Below are 21,834 nucleotides of genomic sequence, written 5' to 3'. Positions count from 1 at the left end.
GCTTCCCGTCAGGTTTGGGACACAGGTAACCAACATCTTATCACTGTGCTTCAGTTGGGACAGATGTTTGAGATGCATCTGCTCAACTTCTTGATAAGTATCACCTTGAATTCAATATAATCCTCCCTCTTTTTTGTGTCACCCTCCTGCCTTTCCCCCTTCCCTCTATCTTTGTTTCCAAGACTCATGGCTGTGGAGGATGAGATAAGGGGAGGACCCTTGATTGAGCCAAAAACCAGGATTTTCGCTGATCAGGTCTGTGAGACTGCTTCTTCTCTCGTCGAGTCCGTGCGACGGCCCGAGCTGTCCTCTCTCTCTCTCCCCCCCTCCCCCACCCTCCTCTTCCTCTCTTTTTACCCCTCCCTGCTACTCTTATTATTTTGTCTGCTTTGTGTGTGTGGTCCCTCTGATTGTCTTGCCCCGTCCCTGACCCGTCCCTGTGTTTTGGGTTTGAGTGCCATCTGTCCGCCAACATACCTGGGAGCTTTGAAGATCAAAGAGTGTTGCTGTTTGCATTCCTCGGCTCACCGCGCTCGAGATGTCTGACTCTAGCCGGGAGTTTGTGAGCATTTTCTCTGGCGTGTGGTGGTGATGACGGTGATGTGTCTGTCAAATGTTTCTGTCAAGCATGGCGATGGTCGGAACCCGTTTTCACACATGAAATGCAGCACCGGACTTGCACTCAGGTTATGGAACAGCTGAGACCAGAGCTGTAGCGTGGTATTGATAGTGATGATGGTGCTGCTGTGTCTTCAGGCGCTTCTCTCTTTACTGCATTTCATTTCAAACTCTCAAACCCGCCCACTTTCTTATCCTGTCATATTGAACAAGCCCACCTCCAGACATGAGTCATGCTGTGAAGATATCATTCTTGTGAACACACGAACACACAAACGTGAGAAAAAATAAGAAAACATAATAAGAATGGAATATGCAATGACTCAGATCAAGTATGCAAAGAGATAAACGTCCAGATCTTATAATTACACTAAGACACTTGCATATAAAAAAAAATAAAACATCTGATATTCTAGAGGATTGAGGAGTTGTTGATTATGTCCTGAGACTTCTTCTTAAGCAAAAGTAGAAAAATAAAAACATGGAAATAGTTTTACAAGGATGCAATAACATCAAAATGGACTTGTGAGAAATGACACATCATAATAATAAGTTGCAATATAATTCTGATCTTTATCTTGACTTCACTTCAGTGTTGCAGCTGTCAAAGGTAAGACAGTGTTTCATTTTTTTTTTTTTTTAGACTGCTGGGTAGCTTCTGAACTTCCCCCTCGGAATACTTCACTATGACTATGAAAACCTTTATTGCCCCGCCTGGGTATTTGTCTTGCACCGAGAGCATGAAACCAAAACATTAGTGACCAACAAACTTACAAGGCAGCACATAAAAACATAAAAATGAATTTAAATAATCAACTGTAAATATAAATGGACAGAGCCTGATTGACATCAGCCATATGTTCCTGCAGGGGGCGTTTTGGAGTCCCAACGATGGCGGTCTCCATGCTAGAAATGCTGACTCAGCTTAACTTTCAGTCAACCTAAAGACGGACTGAGAGCTGGAGCTGAGGCGGGTTTTAAGCCTCCTGATAAACCGTTATAAAAGCGCCCACCTGTTGATCAGGTCAGACAAACGCCTCTTATCCTTCAGAAAAATCAAAGCTGATGAGTCATCAAAAAAATCACCCCCCTGTACAGTGTGTACACATCATGATAATAACTAATCACACCAGTTTAGTTTTTGTACCAGGCTGTAAACATTTTAATTTCTGTTGTAAAAACAGGATTTTTAGAATGGGTGTGTATGTGGCTTCTGGTGCTTCTGCAGCCAGCCTCTAGTGGACACTGGAGGAACCGCAGGATGTTGCACTTCTGCACTGGCTTCCTTTTTCATCACCGGAGTTTGCCGCTTGATTAAAATACATAATTAAAAACATCCCATGATTAAATGTAAGGGGATTGATGAACTAAAACATGAGTCAAGCAAACAATGACCAAACTAACACACAGAGCTCTGGTGAGCCGCAGAGCAGCAGCTATAATAATGTATTAGTTAATTTTTGTATTTGTGTAATACCCTAACTTTTCTAATAAAAGTGGTAAAAAGAACATTATTCATCGCTTTACTTGTAGTGAAGTAAAAGTTGCACATTTTAAGATTGGATTAAGTGCTTGGTTCAAGTAGATATATATAAATAATTTCAACACTGGTCACCACTGTTGCCAGATTTGTATGACATCAATTAGCCTTGTTGTATAAAAGCATCTTAGTCTGTTTGCATGATCAAACATGTACAGCATTAGAGTTTAGCCATTAGCTAATGCTACACTATAAGAAACAAACCATACGCTTTCAGTTTCCCCACAGACAAACTCAGATGCATCACTGAGAATACCACATAAAGGAATTATCAACGGATGATACCACACTCAGTCACTGTGAGTTCATGAGACATATTAATGCTGATTGGAGCCTTCAAAGAGCTCATTTCTGTGTCAGAGGGTTCAAACGACAGCCTCACACGATGTCTTTCTACTTTCAACGGGTGCTGTTTGTGGATTATTGTCTCTTAATTAATTGCATGAGAAATCAAAGAAACCCCTCACAGTAGATTTCTCATTACCCGTCAAAAAGGGAAGAGAGAAAAAATAATGAAACATGCCACGAGGGAAGAGCTGACAGATGCCTCTGAGCAAAATGTGACATGTACTCTGAGAATCCCCACAAGGCTATGCATTTAGAAAAATATATAGATATATGCTCGGTGTAACGCAGTGCTCCTGTCCTTTCTTTTTTTTAAGTGAATGTTTTTAATGTAGCCCTTGATGTAGAGCTTTAATTAGTGTTTGGATTCATTCTAAATAATCTCTCTATCATATTGAGATCAGAGTTTTTGTATTATATACATATAGATATATTTATATGTACACACAACATGCATTTGTTGACAAGCTGAGGGGCGGTGTGAGAAGCTAAAGACCTACGTCGACTGACTAGAAGAGGACGTGCAGACTAGCACAGAATAATGTGTTTTACCAAAGGACAAAAAAGTCCAAGTTCAAAAAAATCCAACAAAAAGTCCCAAAAACACAGAAAAAAAAAATCACAAAACAAGAAAGAGCAAAGAGGACTTTAAGACTACTGTTCTAAGATTTCAAAGTTACATACTGTTGCTTTAGTCCCTAATGAGTAATGTAAACTGTTGTTTTAACGTACAAATATAGTCCAGTATCTCCCCAAATTCTGAGACATCAGGGAGTTTATTCCTGGTTATGGGTCGGCTAATTCTTGCTTGATAACTGTAAAGTTTGCTATGAGAAGATCCAGTTGCGATTCTAGAGTCTGTCGGGTCCCGAAGCAAGTCTGGCCCTCTTAGGGAAGTTTCCTACAGTCATTGCAAAATTATCACATTTTTTGCTATGGTTTAAAGTTTGTAAGCCCTTGAGGGCCCCCTACTGGCCTGGGGCCCCAAGCAGTTGCCCTGCCTTGCCTGTTGACAAGCGGCGCCTCTGAGGAGATGAAACGCTTACGTTAGCTGCTCAGACGTAACTGAACCTAAGGAAACATGTTTTTACTTAAAACTCAGCCCCACGTCTCCTTTCTACTGTCACAAGATAATGTTGTTCAAATCAGCAGTAATGAAAAGATAGCAAAGTGTCAATTTACTAAATACAATTTTAAACCTGGAACACAGCATTTAAGAACAAATATATAGTGAATTAGTCAGATAATCAACATATTAAATTAATCGTCACACAACTATTTTACTAATCAGTGCAGCTCTCTGTCTAGGCTGGTTGCATTTTCCTTTTTGCAAAATGTTCTGTTTTCTGAAAGCCCAGTTGGGTACCAGATGGATGAAGTTTGCAGCGTAGGTCGATAAACCGGGTGCCATAAAGTGTAGGCACTTTGGAAAAAATATGTCGGATCTGATTTAGTGCAGAATAGAACAGAAATTAATAGATAAACACCAAGAGAGGCTCACAGCCCCTGTGAAGAAATTCAGCACTTTCAGAAGCCAAATGAATCATGACAAGTCTTTTTCATTGTCAGCAACTAAAGGTGTTGTACACTATTCTCGGAGCCTTCAGTGTTTAAGCAGACTCGGTAATTATCAGCTTATTATTTATCTAAAGATGCGTCTGATTTTAGGTTGAAAGTATGTCATGTTTAAAATCCACATTGTCCCAAAATAATCTGTAAACTCAAGAACTACTTTTGTTTATTATTCTATCTCTATGGCAACAGGTGCTGCAAGATATAATTACAGATTTCCCTACATCCGTTACGTAACTTCATTTGTCTCCCTTTTATTCATGCCATTGTAGTAGATTCCTAATTTGATTACAGCCACACATTTAAAAAGATAATGCTTTCTATTCAGGCAGCATCCATTATAAGTAATATAAGAGTAAAACTGATGAATGAGGCAGAGAAGAGCCACATGGGGTTACACTAAGCAGCACATCTATGATTGAATTTTAGGGATTTATTTTGTGTAACTGCTGAAAACAAACTTTATTTACTCTGTTCAAAAGAAAACAGTCGCTCTGAATGTGTTGCATCTTAATGTCTGTGTAGGTTCTCGGTGGTCATTGTAATTAATTTGAAAGCTTGATCCAAAGGCAACCGGACTGGTTGAAGATCTTGAAGACGTTTCAGATGAGCAGGCATGCTAATGATCCACAGAGGCTTACATTTCTAGCTCCGTCCACCAGATAGTTTAGAACTGAAGAAGCCTTTCGGAGGAGAGGCGACCATTTTTAGTCTAATTCATCAGTTGTTTAAAGTCTTTGAAGAACGTGAAAGGGTTACACCAGCGTTTTCTTTTCTCTATTTCCTACCCTTTTCCCCTTCCTCAGCAGCAGCAACATATGGCTTTATATCCACCCGTGACAATTCAAACTCTCAAACTGCCTCGACAATTTTTTTTATTGGATTACAGAAGAGCACACAGCGAGCAGCAACCTGCTTAACATTCAAACTGAGCTGGAGGTAATCTTCAGTGTGGTGTTTAAAGGAGGAATGTGTTCCTAAATATCGGCACAACAAACCATAGAGAGTGAAAATCCCCTTAAAAACTTGAACATTTTATCTAAGGATAGGTTACGCCTCGTGCTCCAGGGTTGTACGTTATTTTTTCCTTTACCGAGGACATCTGCACATATATATTGCACATTTAAGATTTTAAGTGTGGAACAAACTATAAAGAAGGGCGTCTATTTCTAAAGTTGAAGTATAATCAGCCTGAGAAAGTTTCATTTTTATGTCTTTATTTACAGAAATTGGGGAGAGAGAAATTTGGGAATGTGGGAAAGGAGCCACAGGTCTGATTTGAACCCGGGTTGGACTATAGCCTCCATAAACTCTCCGAGAGTTTTTTTTTTTCAGGAAATGAACAGTCAGAGAAAAAAGCAAAGAAATAAAAATCTTTGGACGAAAATGCAAAATGAAAAGTTCTCTAAAAATCTGACAGCGGAGGTGTTGTTAGAAAAACGAGTAGAAAAGCCCGTACAGTTTACAGTTTAACAACAGGAAAACAAGTTACACACAGAAATCATACAAAACCTTTTTAAAAGCTTTATGTTGGCCCATATGTTAAATCAAATGCTTATTTTTTGACTTTTATTTATCCAGGAAAATATTCCCATTGATGGACAAAATCTATTTTTCAAGAGAGTCCTGGCCAAGACATACAATAAACAAATATTACATCGATCAACTAATAAGAATTATGCTAATTTTAGCTGGCATAAGTTTTATCATCTGTTAACATGTTAGCTTGCTGCAGCAACGTTTCCTACTTCGTATTTAACACAGAAACAGCTGAGGCTGATGGGAATGCCGCAAGATTTACAAGTTTTTGGTCTAAAGTAAAAATATTGGAGGAATTATATATTGACTTGGTGCTATAAAATGTTAAGGGATTACCTGAGAGGGAACATTACACCACCTTTGTCAAACTTTAAAGCATTTTATTGTAAAATGTGTCTTATGTCACTTCAAAACCACAGTGATCGACCATATAGCTGCCTTTTGATGACAAAATGTAGATCCATCCATTAAAGAAACTTTTCCACAACACAAAGTCGATACATACAAATGATCTGCATGCAGCTAAGGTGCTTAATGCATTGATATATGGTGCTTTACGGGCCAGTTTGGTGTAAAAGCTCCAGGGCCATAGAAACTGCAACATGTACAACAAGCAGGCAGTTCAATCCAGTGTGATGAAGCTCTGCTTTATGTTGTGCGCTTGGTGCACACGTGGGAGTGTAAATTAATGGGGAGTGAGAGGGGAGAGGCATGACGCCATTATTTCCTCAGGCCTCTGCTTCCTAACTTCTAAAACAACATCTCACACTTAATTAGACCTCACATTATACCACAGGTACAGGATGCCACAGTCTTTCCCACGGCTGTACCCTGATGCCTCCAAATAAAACATGCACTGCAAAAAACATTCATCTCTTCACACTGATACAGTTTGTATGCTGCACAAGTCACTGCTGTATGATTTTTAAAAAGTGCACTTCAGCAACATTACTGCACGGTACGATACATTAAGTACATTTACAGGGATTTGTGTATTTCGGTTCTGACCATAGTCAGGCGTTTACATGAAAATAAAAAACCTGGTTATTCACATCCATGTTTACATGATAAATACTACAGCAGTATCCCAGTTTCTGATTCCTGCATCTTACTTGAGGAGGCGTCTGTGATGTTTATTTTTTACAACACATGAGAAGATGTAGTTCCCACATCATATTGCAGATATGGCGTTTCCACCTCATTTCCAGCAGTGGGAGAAGAGAGCTCCAGAAGTAAAACGCTCCTGTTGCCTTCGCCATGTTTCTTTTGCTGACTTAGCATCGCTTAGCTAATGCCACGAATCTGTATACATGCACAGATTCCTAATTTCTTTAGTAGTTCTCCAGGTAGCAAAATCGGGTCTCAAAAATCAAGATTTCTGAAATCTGGAAATGATGTTTACATGCACAAAAGAAAAACAGACTACTTAAAAAAATATTATCGAAAGCGGGATGTTTAAGTCCATGCAAACGCACTCATTGTCCCCTTTGGAAAATGTGCCTTGAATTTCAAATGCTGCACACTTTTAGCTGCTTCCACAGTGGCATAGATAAAAAACACATGCAAACAAAAAAACACATAGCAATGAAAACAACAAACAATTGATATAAAACTGTCTCTAAAAACAGAGTGTGTTCAGTTACATCAGAAATTACATTTTCAGTATTTTGAGTAGGATGAAGGTGCCCAGATCTTGCATTGACATTAATCATATACGTGTTTCATTCATATACGATTTGAATACTTTTCACTGGAGTGTGTGTGGTGGAGTGTCTATTACAGTCAATGGCACAAATACTCTTCTGTCGTTTCTCTATTGTTCTTTGGATCAAGTGTATTAATGTATTATTGCTCTTTTTAAGGATGTATATATATACATATATATATGTATCTCTGTGGATTAGAGGATTGCATGTTTGATATAAGCATGTCCTTAACTTTTCGAGGAAACTTTCAAGAGTCAGCTTCCCAAAGGATATTCGACTAATCAGCTGCTTGCAGATACAGATGTTGTTGTTTGGGCGACTTTTCTCTGCTTTTGGTCCGAAGCATGATTTCTGTTAATGATAAACAGCATGGCACGCTGCTTTATTGCTTTAGGCTTTTGGGATGTCTGATAGCGTCGTGCGTGTATGACTGCCATTATGTCAAGAATGTGAGTGTGAATTAAAATGCATTTTTTTATGTATATTTATATGTCCTTTTTTCTGTTCATTTTTGTTGTGCATTTTGTCTCTATCGTTTTGGTGGCTGTTTTCCTCAACCCTCACTGCCCTTCTTATCCCAGACCACTGCACACAAGCCTTTCCCTCCCTCCCTCCCTTCCTACTTTGCTGTCAGCTTCCTCCTCCTGCCTCCTTTCCTCTCCTTTCCTCCTATGTTGATGAGATACGGTGATTTCTCTTAGGGGAGGCGTCAGTCCATCCTAGTGCAGCCCCGTCTCGCGCCCGTCCCACCCCGAGTATCCAGGTAATAAACAAACCGGCAAACTCTCACTCTCCATCCATAATCTGCTGCCTCTTTTCCACTTCTGCTGTTCTCTATGTGCGTCCCTGTCCATACGCAGCACCCTGTGAACTCACTGCAAGCCAACACACTGACAGGCCCACTGCCATTTATCTTCTCAGAAAAAAAAAAAGACCTGTCACAGAAAGTTTGGGACAGAGGTTACTGATGGTTCTGAAGGGCATGTCTCTGTGATGAATGAGTGACAACAACACATTTCAAAGATTTAAAGCTGCGCTAGAAAACTTGGCAGGGAGAGGTGTCCCTCTGAAATATATCTGGACTTTAGTACACATAAATCATGCAATGCAATATCAATAAATTTTACATTGCACCAGGCTGACCTGGGATCACTTTTTACTCATGGATTTCAGATGTTCAAGGAAAAGCCTGTACTGTTAAAATTAGCAAATAAAAGTTGCTGCCTTTAAAAATGATCTTTTAGAGGCTGCGTTCAACTTAGACAGCATTTTCAGCTAGACCTTGTTAGTGTGCTGTCGTTTAAGCAGGCACAGTGGCTGGCTATTTTTTGCTAGCTGACTAGGTGGCTAAGTTAGCTATCTTTTTAGCCACACAATGATAACCGATGAATGTGGCAATGTGACAGAAAAAATGGGTTCTGATTTGGCACTTCTGGTTATAGAAGTAAGTCATTCATTTCTCACACAGACAACGAAACTTGACTCAAAGTTGGTGCATCTCTAAAGCTTGGATTGGCATCTTTTCAGTGCAAAAATGAAGCTAAATATTGTGTAGGGTTGCATTGTGGAAACTTTTGGGTATCAATTATTTATCCCTTTCTAACCTCTCCAATCATATCTACTTTATAGCACAAGATAATAGGAGCATTAGCTTAATGTTTAATGACACAAGAATGAAGATGTATGCAAACTTCTACACAGTTTAACTTGTAATGTTTTGGCAAATAGCCAATCAAAGTGTGGGATTTTTGGGGTGGCACCCTGGGGTGTCCATGGTAGGCAGAGGCCCCCCTCGAAATCTGATTGGCCACCCCAGGGTGCCTCCCCAAAAACACCCCTCTGGACGACGCCCCTGTCTAAAAAGCATATTTTTCAAAACACAAACAAAAAAAACATCTGATATGAACTCTCAGATATTGATGCAAGAAAAAAGGATGAAGATGAAAAAATGATCAGTCTAGTCATTTTCCAAAAATCACTGAATTTCAATCATCCTATATCTGTTATATTTAATAAATCTGAAAACTGTTGCAGGGGGGTAGATGTCAGATGGATATATTGACTGTCTAAACAGCCTTTGTTGACATTTTCCCCTGCAAAGATTGGTGATGAGTCAGTCATATGTCTGATTGTTAAAAGAAAGCAGGATGAGATTATTTGTTGAAGAACACTACTTAAACTTGAGCAGGATAAAAATCAGCAAAGAGATAAGTCTTACCGCTTTGTCCAAAATCAACACAAACTAAAAGTTCCTCACAGGACCTTTAAATATAACGTTTTGGGCCTGTTTACATGTTAAAGCCACAGTGAGGAGTTTTTAACTGGCTATGAAACTGACAGAAATTAATTGTGATGCCTTTTTATGACCTACAGAGGCAAAAGAGACCATCAACGATAAGACTGATTATTTCTATATTCTATCATTTAATGCCTTTAACCACTGCCAGAGGGTAGGTGTCCGACAAAATGACTTACAGCATGTGGAAAAAACAGCCTTTGTTTTATACTTTCCACTGCAAATATTCACAACAGTAAGTAATACCTTTCACTGTTAAAAGAAAGCTAGAAAAGATTTTTGGTCAGAAAAATACTACCTTTACCTAAAAAGGACAAAATCAGATAATAAAATGATGTGCCACTTTGTCCACAGGGGGCGCCAAAGTTCATCACAGGAGCTTTTAATACCTGAAAACCGGCCCTATTTCTAAATAGATTCTTATTAATCTACCTTTGTGAAAGTCTCTGGAATATTGTGTGGATTCCCTTTTATTATAGATTTTAATTATTCCGCACTCAAACCCACATTTCCATTCACTTTGTCATCCCTCTCAGCACACCCTCAGACACACAACGGGAATTATGGGAAATCTCCGTATCTGACCCGATCCCTCCCTGAGGAACACTGATTAATGTACACATGTGGTTTTTTTTGTGTGTGTTTTCTGTGTTTTTCAGTGAGTCAGTGTTTCTGATACTTCTGTGTTTGTGTGTGTTTTTGTGCACCTGGACACATTATTTTGGTTGAATGATGGTGGAAGCCAGATGTTTCGGAGCGTCTGATGATGTGTGACATGCATACTAAGTTTTTCTTTTCCGTTTGTTTTGCATCAGAGTAAAAGGCTTTTCACCTGGCAAATTAGACATCTTAATCCATGTAGGGGTTCTTTTAATTTAACTGCATATATAAAATGATTTAAAGAGCAGGTTTTTATCCCTCATGAGGAGTTGGGAAATATTTCAAATTGATTGGAGATTGGAGGAGATGGGTAAGAACCTATGTGTACAATACTCTTATTTGCATCATTATTATACATCTAACATTTTAGTATACTCCACTAAGTGTTTTGTGTTTCTGTCTCCAGTAAAAATAATCTCATAAACATTTTAAAAAAAAAACACTCATGTAAAGCTGTAATTGAATGCACCAAGTAATCAAACACTACAGCCCACAGAGAGTGAAGCGAGTTTGGTAAGTTAAAAAAAAGGATGTCAGTAAACATTGTTGCCCTGTCTTTGTTCAGCTGCTTGATTTCTGACTTTAATAGACATGTGTTTTGGTCTACACATGAATATTAAACGACACTGTTGGTTGTGTTTCAGAGAAACGAAACAAGTGTTAGTGGAGTCATGTTACTGGCATCCTGTAACTGTCTGTTACCATAACAACTGTAGCTGTTCGTAGCACCAGTTAGCAGCTGATGTATTCACTAATTTTGGTTCTGATTGAGAAGAGAAAAGGCCCGCTAATTCACATCAAATCTTGGGGTAATTTCCTTTTTTTTTTTGTTCTTCTTTTCGCCTTTTTTTAAAGTGAAACGGAAACACCCCACTCCACTCACAATGGACACACCCATCAGATACAGTTTATCCAGTGATAACTTGCTTCTTGATTCATTTTCTCTGCTGGATGCAGACCAAACTATCCCTCCTACTTCCTGTCCTCTCCCTCTACGGCACGTCATTTCATCCATATTACAATATTTCACACTTCTTTTATGCAAACATTAAATTGGTATTCAATGCCATACATTTTCCTAGGTCTGACGAAGGGAAAAAGCCTATTTCCAAGCTATCTTAGGGGCCTGTACACTCTTTTACATCACGAGTGTAAGGTGTAATCATGTCTAGACACCACACAGATAATGTGCCAGGCAATATATATTAAGTTCAATTATTTCAAGAGGTTCTACCTTGGTCTGATGGTACAATTGTGATTTTCCAGCTTGCAAAAATGCTTCTATTCAAACCATCTTGCAGCAGCTCTCGGATGCTTTAAGCACCATCATGAATAGAGTCCTCCTAGTTGTCTATTGGCACAATAACCCGATTGTTTTCTCTTCCCACTGCTCCCACACAGACGTCAGTGAACAAGACTGGGAGTGAAGGCTTGCAAACAGACCTTGATATTAACTTAGAATGAATTTAGTTTTTGCATTACTGTTATTCTGCGCCAATGTAAGTAAGATAGCAGAACCCATCCCTGACTTAGTCACTGATCAAAAGCTCCAACCCAGGATGTATGCCAATGAAGCAACTCATTGCTACGTGATCAATGGGTTTGGGTTAGAGCTTTTTGTTGATGAATTTGACAGAGGTTTGGGTTCCTGTGAGGCTTTAAGATGCAATTACTTCTTGCTTTTTTTTTAAATTTGGCACTCAGCTCTTTGTGTTCTTGCATGTTTAAGAAGCGAGCAGCTGCTACAGTATGGGCTGTTAAGATTCTTAAGGAAGCCATAATTCTCAGGGCCTGTGTCCACATAGTGTTTTTTTCTCCTACGGGGCAGCTTTTTAGCAAATTGACCCACTGAGGAAGAAAATGGTGCAGCAGCATGCAGCCACCTGAAGGTAAAGCGTAGCACCAACGTGCTTTTTGTGCTACCGCCTCTTCCACCACTTCTGCATCGTTCTTTTTTAGTCATGTGATTCCTCCTGAGACCCCTTCTCGATAGGGATAGTCTCCCACTGTGAGGTGCATGCTTGTGAGGTGGCAGTCCTCCTAAAACTTTCTAGATACTTTTCAGCAGTTCATATGTGAAAACAACTATTGAGAAAGAAAGTAAAACTTGTATGAGTTTCTACCAGAAAAAAAGATCAATTTAATTTATATGGCCCCAAATTACTACAATAGTCACACTTTATATACAGAGCCAAATGAGTCGGCCTTGGGAAGGCAATTGGCAACAGTGGCAAAGTAGAAACTTCCTTAACAGGCGAGCAGAACCAGACTCATTGGTGGACAACCATCTGCTGCAACCAGAGACAGACAGAGCCCTCCTTAACGCTCTGCTAGAAGAAATTACATGTGGACACAAGCCCTTAGTTTAAAGTTATTTTAGTTACTTAAGCTTGCATATTTAAATACAGTAGATTACAGTTTTACAAAGACGATTTGACAATAATTTCTACTCATTGGCAAAGAATGACTCACTTGACTTCCTGCCTTTTCCTGACACCTGTCACCCGACAAACACCCCTACTGCTACTCAGCCAAAGAGGATCAGGACCTTTTGACCTCAAGAGTTTTAATCCCCCTTCATCCCCTCTTTCCCCATGTCCCCTTTCCTGTGCTGCCATTTCTATTGGTGTATGTCATGCATCAACTTTGTGACTCATTTTTCTCTCTCTCTCTCTCTCTCTCCTCTCCCTGTCTTTCTTTCTTTCTCTCTATATGTGTGATTCTTCAAATCCCTCATCACTTGTCCTTTACTTTCTGATTTCCTTCCTTTCTTTGCTTCTGCCATTGCTTTTTATATGTTCTCATCCCAACCGGTTCTTTGTATTTGTCCATGTTGTCGTTTCCCACACGATTCACTCACATCTTTTTCTGGTGATTTTTTTCCTGCCTGTTCTCTTTTCATCTGTATCTCACTATTCTTACCTCCTCCCACACACTCACTCCTCTTCCAACATGTGCTTTCTTCTTCTACATGTCACGTTATCTGCCTTGAATGGACACATCCTTTACAACAACTCCTCACATCCCTCCCCATCGCTCACTGAATGGCCTCTCTCCTACGACCATCTCTCCCCCCACTCCTCCCACTCCTCTTTCCCCTCCCCTCTCTCTCTCTCTATCTCGCCAGGAGACCCAGCTTTCCTCCCTGGGTTACGCAGACCCCGGTGTGAAAACTGAAGGTGGAGGGGGAGGAGGAGGAGGAGGAGGAGGAGGAGGACAAGGAGGAGCGGTAACCAACGATCAAGGCCTCAGAGTCACTTCCTTGGGCATTTCCTCCGACAGCTCGCCCCACAATGGAGTCCTCCCCCAAACTGTAGACCCTCCCTCTCTGCCCACTCCTCATCAACAACCAAGTCAGAATGGAGAGCTCTGTGGCAACCAAACATCCTCCCCCATGACAACCTCACAGGCAACCGGCACCACAGCAACAGCAACTACAGGCATAGCAGAAGAAGGGGGAGTAGGTCAAACACAACACTGAGCCAAATCAGAGAGAGAGAGAGAGAGGCAACACAAAACTGTCCACGTTTTCGCCATTTAGCGAGACGATTATTTGAAAAGAATTCGCCTTAGATATTCTATTTCCCCTGGCGAGAGAGAGAAGAAAAAGTGTGTGGGAGACAATAGAAATCATTCAGCTACTGTACAGTGCATTACGTATGAACACACAACACAAAGGGCTCTTCAACGGACATTTGTTCTCTTGACGCTCACATGGAGTTTCAGTTAGTATCAGTCTTGCAGGACAAGATAATGATACCTTATGTTATACTGTTTGAATCAGTCAAACAAGCTGATATGTGAACATGTGCTCTGTGGCTTCATGAGAAATAAAACATGTGAAGAAAAAAGCACTATAAGACATCTTGCACCCCAAAGACTTCATAGTAGCCATTAGCAGGTGCTATAAGCTAGCTAGCTATAGCATCCTTTGACTCCCATGGATGTAGGTGCATTTAATACACCTATCCTGATCACGCCAGGCTGCAAATAGTTTAGGTAGAGGTTTGGAGATGTAGTCTGGCTTTCTTAGTGCCTTTGAGTGTTTTTCAACAGGGTTTTCCAATAGAGTTAGCGCTGCTAGCAAGAGAAACGATCTGTGGGCTGAAAACAGAGATTCAAAGACACAAGATCAAGCGTTGTCGTAGAGTTTAAAAAGGAGAAATGGAAGATGTTTTTTGGGAACTTTTCTCTTCTTTTTTTCAATCTAAGGGACTTCTTGGTTTTTTTTGGACTGAGCTCGTGCAATTTTTCTCTTCTCAATCTCAGAACCGATATGTGATAAACTGGTGCTAAACAGAAACAAATGGTGCCATTTTTTCCAAGTCAAATGTCTGTGTCTGCCATAGCACTGCCTCTTTCATGATTCACTCACTGTCTTTTCTCTCTCTCTCTCTTTCTCTCTCTCTCTCTCTCTCTCTCTCTCTCTCTCTCCTGCAATTTGTCTCTGACAGGACTTTCCCCCTCCCCGATGTGTTTTCTCTGTGTCCTTTGTCGTTGTTTTATGTGCATCCTGTTGTTTTTATAGGGTTGTTGGGGTCTTCATATCTGTGTTTTAGAAGCGGTCTCCTCCAATCTCTGGTTTATTTACAGAAAAAAATGAGCTCCTTGGCTCAAAATAATTTGTGGATCTTTTTTTGAACAGGTTATATCAAAAAGCCTCAAAGTGCTATTTTCAGTTTCCAGAGAGCCCCATTATTTAAACCTTGAATGAAGCTACTTCGACTTAAATTAATGGTTTTAAACCAATTTATAAGTTATGTTTCTTTATCTTAAAAGGTGTTGGTCTGTTGTGTCCATGCACAAAATATTAGTGTTGACATTATAAGTAATACAAATGCTGTAATGTCTTTTCTCTTTCCAATTTGACCAACATTTACATACTAAGTGCAGACAAATCTTAATAATTGAGACGTGTTTGTCTTTTGTTTTTTTAATTTTATCACATTTTACCATATTTTATCATGTTAGTAAAACAGTACTAATCAGTAATCAGTACTTATCATCTTTTCAATAATATATGTGAAAGACCATTTGAACCATTTAGTTTTGCTTAGCCTGCCATTAAGTGCCTGAAATTAAAATAGGCTATTCAGTATCTTGTGGACAGTAGTAGACTATAGTCATCAACCACCTGCATATTATGATGCATAACTTAGGCTGTGTCCATTTACAGAATATTTATTAGGTTATGACACACTTCCTCATGTTGATTTGAAAATTTGAAGCTTGATTTAAAATGAAAAAGTTGCCAGTCTGAAAATGTTTGCCATTTAAACAGATTTGAAGGATTTCCAAGTTAACTGTTTTAATCAATGGTTAATTTGAGAAAAATCGCAGGATGTATATTCTTGTGTCCAAAGCTGAACAACACAAGTCTTTGAAATGTTTGTAATGTGTTTCCATATTCCTTCATTTTGTGTCTGAACTGTTTCTTTGTAAGGTCTGTCTGGATGTAGGTTTGTTTTTTTGTCTCTGTAGCCTCCACACACTGGTGTCGCTCTGAAACAACTCAGCTTGTCTAAACGTGTAGGTTTAACCAAGAAGCGTTGAGGAGTTTCTCATCAGCTTTGTGTCGGCCATCTTGCATTTCAAAGTGAAAAAAAAACAACATTTGCTTTGCAGTTAAAAGGTCAACATGGCCAATGCTAGTTTTTTTGTAGGCTAGTGCTAGCATATTAGCTAATCCTTCCAGTGAATGTTTAACTGTAATACCACCAAATGTTAATAATGATTACAGTCTTACACAGGGTAAGATGTCTTATTTAGACAGCTTGTAGGGCTACCTTCTTTCTTGTTAAATAACTTCTATGGGAAGAAATGTTGGATCTGAAGTGAACTTGGTTTGAAAAATCAGTGTCTTTTTCAAAGATGATCCGTGATTGAGAAATTAACATTGCTGTGAAAATACCTCAGTGACTCAGGTAAACAAGCAGTTGCCTCAGAGCTGAACACAAAAACTATAAAAACTGAGATGAGTCCAGCTTTGGAAAGACTGCCACCATGCAGATACTCGCTCTCTAGCTATGCTTCAATAGCACCTGATCAAGCACCCTCCCCCGTTTCTTCTCTCTCTCTGTCTCCTTTTTTTTCTCCCCCTAGCCACTCTCAAAGCTTCATCGAGGACAATGTGGAACCTAATTGGTTGATGCACCATCGGCACTCCGCAGGGTGGCACGGCCAAATGTCCAGAGCCCTCTCTCGTGACGCGATTGGCTGACAAAGGGAGAACTTGGGGCATTGGTCCCATTCTCTTTGCCCAAGGGATGGTGCAGAGCCCCAGCGGACCATGTAAGGAAATGCTGGGATTTTTTTTTTTTTTTAATCTCACTTGGGCCCTCTCTTTCTGATTTGATAACAGGATATTTTTTTTTAAATGTGTCTGACACCTGATTGGATCTACATTTAACTTTTAGGAGGTAGGCTGGACAGATATTGGCATTTGTTAGCCTGCCGAGCATGCAATGAACAGCTATGCAGTCTGATTACGGAGGAACACAAAGGCCAAGGAAGGCGCGATGCTCAAATTGAGAGAGAGGGGAAGTGTATTGTGGGTAAGATGTATTTCAAAGGTGCTTGACTTCTCTTGAAATTTCGGTCAAAGCTGATTTCCTTTCAATGCATTTATTTCCCTCTTTCTCTCTCTCTATCTCTAGTAGTCTTTTTAAAATTTAGCCTTTTTGATTCCTCGTCATCTATTCACTCTTTATCTCTCTAGGAAAGCATTATTTAACCGCTTCATTTTAACTCCATTTTAGACACACTCGATCCCTTTCTCTATCTATAGTTTGAGCTCTTCTCTAAGACTTTGACTTTAAAGGAAACTAAATATGCACAGCCTAATACGACAAGTGAATCTGCTTCAGAACAACACTCTTGCTTCAACAAAGACTTTGAATAACCGGACAGAATGTTATTATTTATATTTCTATGATACTGCTTATTCTTACACTAGTATTTAACAGAAAACTATTCATCAGAAATCTTCCGGAGCAGATGTTTATTTATTGATATAGATAGAGGCCTCTATCTAATGGAAGTTCATGAATAAATAATCCATTTTATATGAACCAAGTTTTCTTACCGAGACAATCTTGTGGAGAGACTGTGACGAAAAAAAAAAAAAAAGGGACAAACTTGTGTTGTACCTACTCCCCTGACAGCAGTTTGCACGTTGCTGTGACCGGTGCCCTCTTTCCTTTTAGTTAAAATCACTTAAAACTAAAACGAACACAAAAAAGTTGATGGATGTTTCTTGCCCAACAATCGCCATGGAGCTCTCCATATGCGGACGATGTGACGCTATTGGGATGAGGACATTCTCGCAGATGTTTTTTCTTTTTTACTCCACTTCGACTATGTGTCTGTAGTTTTAACCAAGCAGTGGATGAACTCTTGGTTTCAGTGGGCCACATTTCTGCAGTCTTTAATGCAGTAAAACTCCCCCCGTTGATTTCTACGGATGGACTCCACTGACACCAGGCCGAGTTTAAATCCCTGCTCATGACTGAAACAGAGAGAGATATGTTAGAGGTCCTGCTGAAACGAGTGAATGTGTTTGTATATAAGTGTGTTTACTGGCTAAATCTATGTGTATATACTGGATAAATGTGTATATATGGTATGTCTATGTGTATATACAGTTTGTTTGTATATGCAGAGTGTACAGTTATTTTTTCCTCTAATGTTTCTCTCTCTTTCTATGAATAGGTCTTCTCAAGTTACCGATACTGAGGCATGGAAAGGTTTTTAAAACGTACCGAGCTATCAGAGGCACTTTGTGTGCAGACTTAGAATATCAGCCAGGTCTGTCACGTTCAGTACAGCTGCCTTCTTGAAGCTCACACACACACGAAGACACTCGCATAATCTTAAGCTTGCACTCATTTTCTGACCAACTAAAAATGCTTTTCTAAGTAGATCTGGGTGACCAAGCAATGTTTGTACATATATAGACTAAGACCTTTTTTTGTTTTTCTCTTCAGAAACCTCCATCTGCATTTATTTGAAAAACTCTCGACCTGTTTTGAGTTCTTGCGTATCTGACTTTCACTTTAGGTTCCTATGGTAAATGTTTGCAACGGTTGTCGCTCAGAGTTATATATTTATTCAGACAACCCGTATATATATTTCTTGAAATTTTGTTCCCCAAATTCTGCCTCTCATGGAGCCGTCTGACCTTTTTTTGTAACGAAACGGTTGGACCGGCAAATTCTTCCATGAAAGTATAACGTCATTATAACATTGCTTGTTTTTGTATAGGTCCTTACTAAATAAGTGTGCCTCCCCTCTTATACTTATACTCTTACTAACCTTAGATCCATTTACTCTGCTGGTCACTCATCTTCATACCCCCTTGACAAGCCATAGCCCCACCCCCTTCCCAGAACTCCTCTATTGTTGTTTTACCAGGACAGACATTTGGGGATTTTGTGTATATTAATGGAAGAGTGGTGTTGAAGAGTGTATTGCAGTTGTATATGGATTTGTTATGAATGTGGATATTCTGATCATTGAATTATTATTGTAATAATGATAATAATTATTGCCACTTTTGTTGATTAATTCCTTTGATGCGGTTGATGAAGATGCCATTGTTCCTTTTTTTTTTCTTTTGGAATACACCGGAATTTATATTTTTCGGGTGGGTGAATCTGGAGATAGAAATACGTAAATAAATTAATAAATAAACAAATAATTAAATTCTTAACAAGGTGTTGAAATGTGTGTTCTGTTTTTTACTGAGTCAACCTCCTGAAAACGTTCTCACTGGATTCTGTCAATGTATTCATTCATTTCAAATTAAGGGGTGACACTGATTATATCTTTTTCTCTTACCAACGTATCTCAAGAACCCCAAAGTGTTCCTAAAACTATTAAATACCTGACATCAACCTCAATCAATCTTTATTTGTGTAGCGTCAATTCATAACAAGTGTTATCTCAAGACACTTTACAAAAACAGGTAAAAGACCTTACTCTTTGTTATGTTACAAAAGCAGGTAAAAGACAAAGCTTAATCCATCATGAGTGTAACACTTTAGCAACATTTAACAAAAGTTACAGTGGCAAGAGTAAACGTCCTTTTAACAGGCAGCAATCTTGGGCAAATCCAGGCTCATGACGAAACAGCCATCTGCCAAAACTGCGCAGGGTTTGAAAATGGGATAGGGGGGACATGGGATAAGATGCAGGAAGAGGGATAGGGAACATGCTTTACTATGAACTCAAAAGACTGCAGATAAAACATCTGGCTGCCAACATTTTTTTTTCAATGCAGCACCAAATATGTATTAATATACGCTGCTTCAATTAGTTCCCTATGAATGCACAAGAAAAAAAAAAAAAGAAAGGTTTATGTTTGTGACATGTTTTCAAGAATTTACATCTCTAACGTTCTTGAAAGTGTTATGTGCAGACTAAAGACTTGTGTTAGCCCACCTGGACTTGTAAATGGTAAATGGACTTGAGTTTGTTTAGCTGTACTAGCTTTTTTAGTCTTGTGACTACTCAAGGCACTTTCACACCGCAGGTCACACCTACACATTCACACACTGATGGCAGACGTTGTTATGTAATGTGACCATCAGAAGTAACTAATCTCATTTATACGCAGACGGCGATGTAGCAGGAGCAACTTTGGGTTAAGTGTGACACATCGTGTGACACATGTGGCTCCAGTTAGGGATCAAACCCCTGACCTTCTGGTTGAGAGATGACCAACTCTACCAATTGAGCCACAGCCGCCCCATGTTGTATCTAGAGCGTGTAAGAATAAGAATATAAACATCAAACCCTTCTCTCAGGCTGCTGTTCGGGTTTTTTTATCATTTACTGAAACTGTCCACATACTTTCTTTTAATGCCGATAGCTACTAATATGCGACCATTCAGATATAAAAATGGTGTCTAGTTGGTTAGATTTATATATCAAAAACTACCATTAATGTTTTCTGTTAGAGTCTGGTTTAGGCTGAAATAATTAGTCACCTTGATGGTCGGTTTCTCATGAGACTCATCCGATGTTGCCTGGGTTAAGAGTTCTGTAGTTAAACCTTTCATCGACCCCTGCTCTGAAATGAAATTTGCCAAACTTTACAGTTACAACTTATCAACTCAGAGAATAAAGAAACAACATGAAGCAACTGGCAATGCTCACAAAATCCATGGTTACGAACGATCTGTTAACCGAATCTCTCAGTAGTAGGAAACTATAATTTGGTTAATGCATTATAGTCTTTAAGACCACAACTATAATTCAATTGGTGATATATTTTTGTATGTAAAATGTCAGAAACAACATAAAAAATGTCCTTCCAACCAAAACAGTATCTTTGGTTTATTCGATTAATTTCACCGAAGCGTTAAGTATTTTATTTAGAATCAAGTGAGAAGCAGAAAATCTCACATGTGAGAAGGTGGTATGATGAAGATAACTATTGCTAATTGAATATCTTGTCAATGAAGCTTCAGCCAGCAGCTCATTGGATAATCAGCTATTTCTCCTTCAATGTCAGGACTAGAATACAAGGACTACTTTATTTATGAGCTCACATCGTGCATGCACCTGAAACAAAGGTAAGGACGTTCATGAACTTTGAAGGTTGTACATTTCACTGCTAGCAGGAGAAGAATCAAGCACATTTACTCTTGTTATGTGTCTGAAACTGTGAAAAGATCACAGTTCAGTTTCTGCAGCTCAAGGTTGCATCACAGTGTTGCCCTTCTGGGTCTTCTGCATTTTCCGGCGTCTCAGGTCGATCATTCTTCTCTCGGTGAGCAGAGCGTTTCCTCTCTCTCTGTCAGGCTTAGTTGCCGAAAAGTGTGGATAGCAGGCAGAGATCTGGGAGCTCGGGACCTGACTGAGTAGAGCAAGATTGTAATTATCCTCATCCTCCTACACTTAATCGCCTGCAGTTCCTTGGTGGGTTGGCAACTTCTGAGCCTGGACAGAGAAGGGAAACATTTAACACAGATAGAGGAGCAGCAGAGGAATCAGGAAGTGTGTGTGTGAGAATAAACAGAGCTGAGGGAAACAACCTCAGCATGCTCTACACCCAGGCATTCATTACATCCATGTAAATATTCTGCCGGATTAAACTCAGAACATCTTGTCACAATAAAAGAGTACCAATTAAATTTACATTTTCATCTGCAGCAATGTAATGACGTGCCAAAAATGCAGAGAATATGACATTTACTTCCTAGAAGACATCATCACCCATACACAATTGCAACCAACTTCACCATTAATGAATCAGCACTAAAATAAAACTTACAACATCCACCATGGTACCAATGTCCACATAGATGAGTCAGTACATGTTAGGGAGGAAACATGACATTTCCTTTTTTTTCTATCACTGTTAATGCATTTAAAGGGGTGTAAAAAATCTGTTATCTTTATCGACCTCTATTGGTCAACAGAAGGAATTACAATGACTATAATTTGCTTTCTGATGTACCTTGAGGGCACACGCTTCATAGAGCAAACATCATTCTGCCATCACAATTTCTTCACATTAACCCCATGTCCTTTGTAAGGAAGAATGAAAAGTA

At 39.4% G+C, this 21,834-nt stretch overlaps 1 protein-coding gene across 15 annotated transcripts in view; it reads left to right on the top strand.

Annotated features, from left to right (window-relative positions):
• Positions 1–18,989, top strand: part of syngap1b (synaptic Ras GTPase activating protein 1b) — a 180,699-nt gene extending 161,710 nt beyond the window's left edge. For 12 of the 15 annotated variants that reach the window (XM_065958261.1, XM_065958260.1, XM_065958259.1 and 9 more), the window contains 3 exons: positions 183–255; positions 8,022–8,083; positions 16,379–18,989. In XM_065958261.1, the coding sequence (XP_065814333.1) occupies positions 183–255; positions 8,022–8,083; positions 16,379–16,496 (253 nt within the window). In that variant the 3' untranslated portion in view covers positions 16,497–18,989. Of the gene's footprint in view, positions 1–182; positions 256–8,021; positions 8,084–13,403 lie in introns of all 15 variants that reach the window. The other 3 variants (XM_065958262.1, XM_065958271.1, XM_065958263.1) reach the window with 3 other exon arrangements.
• Positions 18,990–21,834: the final 2,845 nt, after the last annotated feature.

This window comes from Labrus bergylta, chromosome 8 (assembly GCF_963930695.1).
Source record: "Labrus bergylta chromosome 8, fLabBer1.1, whole genome shotgun sequence".
Lineage (NCBI taxonomy): Eukaryota > Metazoa > Chordata > Actinopteri > Labriformes > Labridae > Labrus > Labrus bergylta.
This window is presented reverse-complemented; position numbering and strand designations above follow the sequence as displayed.